At 42.3% G+C, this 2,991-nt stretch overlaps 1 protein-coding gene across 1 annotated transcript in view; it reads left to right on the top strand.

Annotated features, from left to right (window-relative positions):
- Positions 1-284: 284 nt before the first annotated feature.
- LOC116685949 (TRPM8 channel-associated factor homolog) overlaps positions 285-2,991 on the top strand; it is a gene marked incomplete at its 5' end in the record, with an annotated part of 14,383 nt that continues 11,676 nt past the window's right edge. Inside the window, 2 exon segments of the mRNA XM_032510885.1 lie at positions 285-958; positions 2,121-2,334. Coding sequence (XP_032366776.1) covers positions 672-958; positions 2,121-2,334 — 501 coding nt within the window.

The raw sequence follows: 2,991 nt of genomic DNA, 5'->3' as shown, positions 1-2,991 counted from the left end.
GAGTTATAAATTAGTTTAGGTTTAGAGCTGATTAGTAGACTAGAATCGAAGATAGCTGAGCACACGTTAAGTATTGCCGCTGCCTGAAATGTCCGTTGTGTGGCAATACATTCCATTAAATTGGAATGCTGTCCCAGTAGCTTCATTCATGATTAATATTTATATTCCCCCAGGCAGCCTGACTGACACAACACACCTCATGTTGGTACAACTGTTAACCTTAATTACTCACAACTTATTATTTATCTGACTCAAAATCTTTTTTCTATCATCCTGCCATCCAGTCTCTCCATCCAACCTTCAGATCGTCCATCCTTCTCACCATGTCCACCAAAACCACCCAGTCCTTCCATGAAGGGGCTTATATGTCCCTGATGAGAGGTTTGAGAGAGCTGGACCTCCGGGGCCCCTGTGTTCCCAGTGAACTGGTGCTAATTGGAGACCATGCCTTTCCTTTAGCAATGAACAGCCAAGGCCAGGTCCTTGATGGCGCGCTCTCTGTATGGCCGTGGAGGATTGTGGTTCGGGTATGAAGGGACCTGACCCGTTTGCTCTGGTAGAGAATGCTCGACCTGGCTGAGAGGAGATGGATCTGACAACGTCTGGGGGGTCCACAAAAACATCAAGGAGTTGCTGATAACATCAGCAGATCAAGCTTCCAAGCCAACATTATGGGGGCCTTCAGTAGCAATCTGGGGGTAGGGGTGTATGTGACAGATGCCTACAGTGTGGGCCCTGACGTGAAAGACCTGGTGGCATTTCTGAAAGCTGGGGGTGGAGTGCTGATAGCGGGGCAGGCGTGGAACTGGGCTGCAAATCACCCAAAGGAGAACGTACTACTTCAGTTTGAGGGGAATAAGGTTTCTAGTGTGGCAGGGATCTACTTCGCTAAACATTATGGGAGGGTAGAATGCCTTCCTGTCTACCCTCAGATCCCATCTTCATGGATGGCATTACGGTAAGTGTCTTCACCTTTCCAATTTATATTTGTAGTCTTGCATGGCCAGAACCACAGCGCTGTGTTAGCAATGGAGAATGGTCTGGCTATACTGCATATCTATTCTGGAGTAGGGAAAAAAATTCTCTGGCTTTTTTGTATTTCATTAAACCACACACAACTGTCCTGTGAAATACCGTGAGTGGAGAGACATCCAGGGTGTCTCTCACACTCCAGATGTCAGGTTTTATCCACTCAGTGGACATCCTTTCAGCCAAACATACTTGTGACTCGCCTTTAATCTAAAACGTGCTACATACTGTATGTATGACCATCCTCTTCTTTAGACTATCCTTAATACCAAAACGTTCAACTTTATCACTGAAGGAACTTACAGTCAATTGTCATTTAACACATTCCAGGGTTTTCGTCTGGTGAGCTCATTGCAAAATGCCACAGCAGAATCATATCACATCACATTTCATTTATTACAGACCTATTATAGACACAATCTTAACAATCTCACTGAAATGTTTTATATCATATTGCTATTTTATTGAAAGACCAAAGCAGCCAATTGTAGTAGGGCCTAAAAAAAATTAACCTTGATGTTTTAAATCACAGTTAATAGTGAAATGGGTTACTCACTGCACCCTCTCGTGTTGTTGTGGGAGGGGAGCTAGGATAGAGTTAAAGCCAAAAGCAAAGACAGGCTTATGTGAGGCAATATGATCGATATGCAACCATTTCATTTTCCATTCCACCATCCCAGAGGATTTAACACAGCATATTCAAACCTCGGGAAAAATCCCTTGACATTAAACTTGACACCAAGTTTTGAGGCTCGCTTTGGACATGCATATTTATGAATAAATAGTGTTATTTTGAAAAATATACAATAAAGTGTAGGACCCAAAAAGCATTTTGCTTCTCCCTAATCCCTTTCAGACAAGATAATTTATTTAGGAGTATTTATTTATTTTGTTTATTTTTGCTTTTTCTTTAGGGAAGTTTTTATGTTTTTGTATGTTATTTGAAATAAAACAATTAATTTATTAATTGAAAAGTTATGAGTACTGATACAGAGCATTAGCATGGACATTCATTAAGTCTGAAGATTATTTTCCTGCTCCATCTCATATCTCTGTGCTTGTCTCTCTCCCTCCGCTTTCCCTTGATACAGTGTTGGTCAGGAGTTTGAGGAAGACCTGGAGTGCTTACTCCAGGGGGTTTCAGAGTTTGACCTCCATGATACATCTTCTTCTGAGCTTCTGGTCCACGGCCCACTAGCCTTCCCCATTGGTACCACTGAGGATGGAGGGGCGTTCCTGGGAGGATCCTACTATGGGCAGGGACGAGTCATTGTGATTACACATGAAGCACTTCTGAAAACAAAGGTGCAGTCTCAATTAATGAATGTTTTGAATACATTTTAAGAAGTCCTCCAAACCACTCAACTTTCCTTATTTTTTATTTATTATAAATTAGCACCACTAGCCGTGCCAGGGAATGCGACCCATAGGAGGATTTTCCGTCTTTTTATCTAAACTTAACAGCCGTGGTCGATGCACAAAAGTAGTAGGCTACTAGAAGAAAAGCATGACAGCTGTGGAGTGGGTTTGGTTTGTGTTTGGGGTGTGTGTGGTTGAGGTTCTTGTACCACACCCATTTAAATTATGTTGAGGCTTAAAGTTCTGCATAATTAAGGGTGTTGTGGTTTGAGTGACAGCTGGGCTGCCGTCACAGGAGGCGAGCAAAGACTGTAGGCTTCATTTGATCCGCCTTAGTTCCATCCACGATCCACCACTTTGTCCATTTTTTGATTAGCTGACGTCAGGCACTGCTATGATGGCGACGGTCGGAGCCACCAAGAGCCACCACTTTCATTCACTTCATTTTGGCTCTTTAGAAACCTGTGGGTGATATCACGGAGACTACATCCATATTTTATACAGTCCATAGTAATTATGCACATGATTGAGAATGTGACGTACAGTTGTTTTGTTTGGTAAGTAAAGTTATAGATAGATAGATAGATAGATAGATAGATAGAT

The sequence above is a fragment of the Etheostoma spectabile genome, chromosome 3 (assembly GCF_008692095.1).
Source record: "Etheostoma spectabile isolate EspeVRDwgs_2016 chromosome 3, UIUC_Espe_1.0, whole genome shotgun sequence".
Classification (NCBI taxonomy): domain Eukaryota; kingdom Metazoa; phylum Chordata; class Actinopteri; order Perciformes; family Percidae; genus Etheostoma; species Etheostoma spectabile.
The sequence above is the reverse complement of the archived record's forward strand: the minus strand, read 5'-3'. Positions and strand labels throughout refer to the sequence as shown.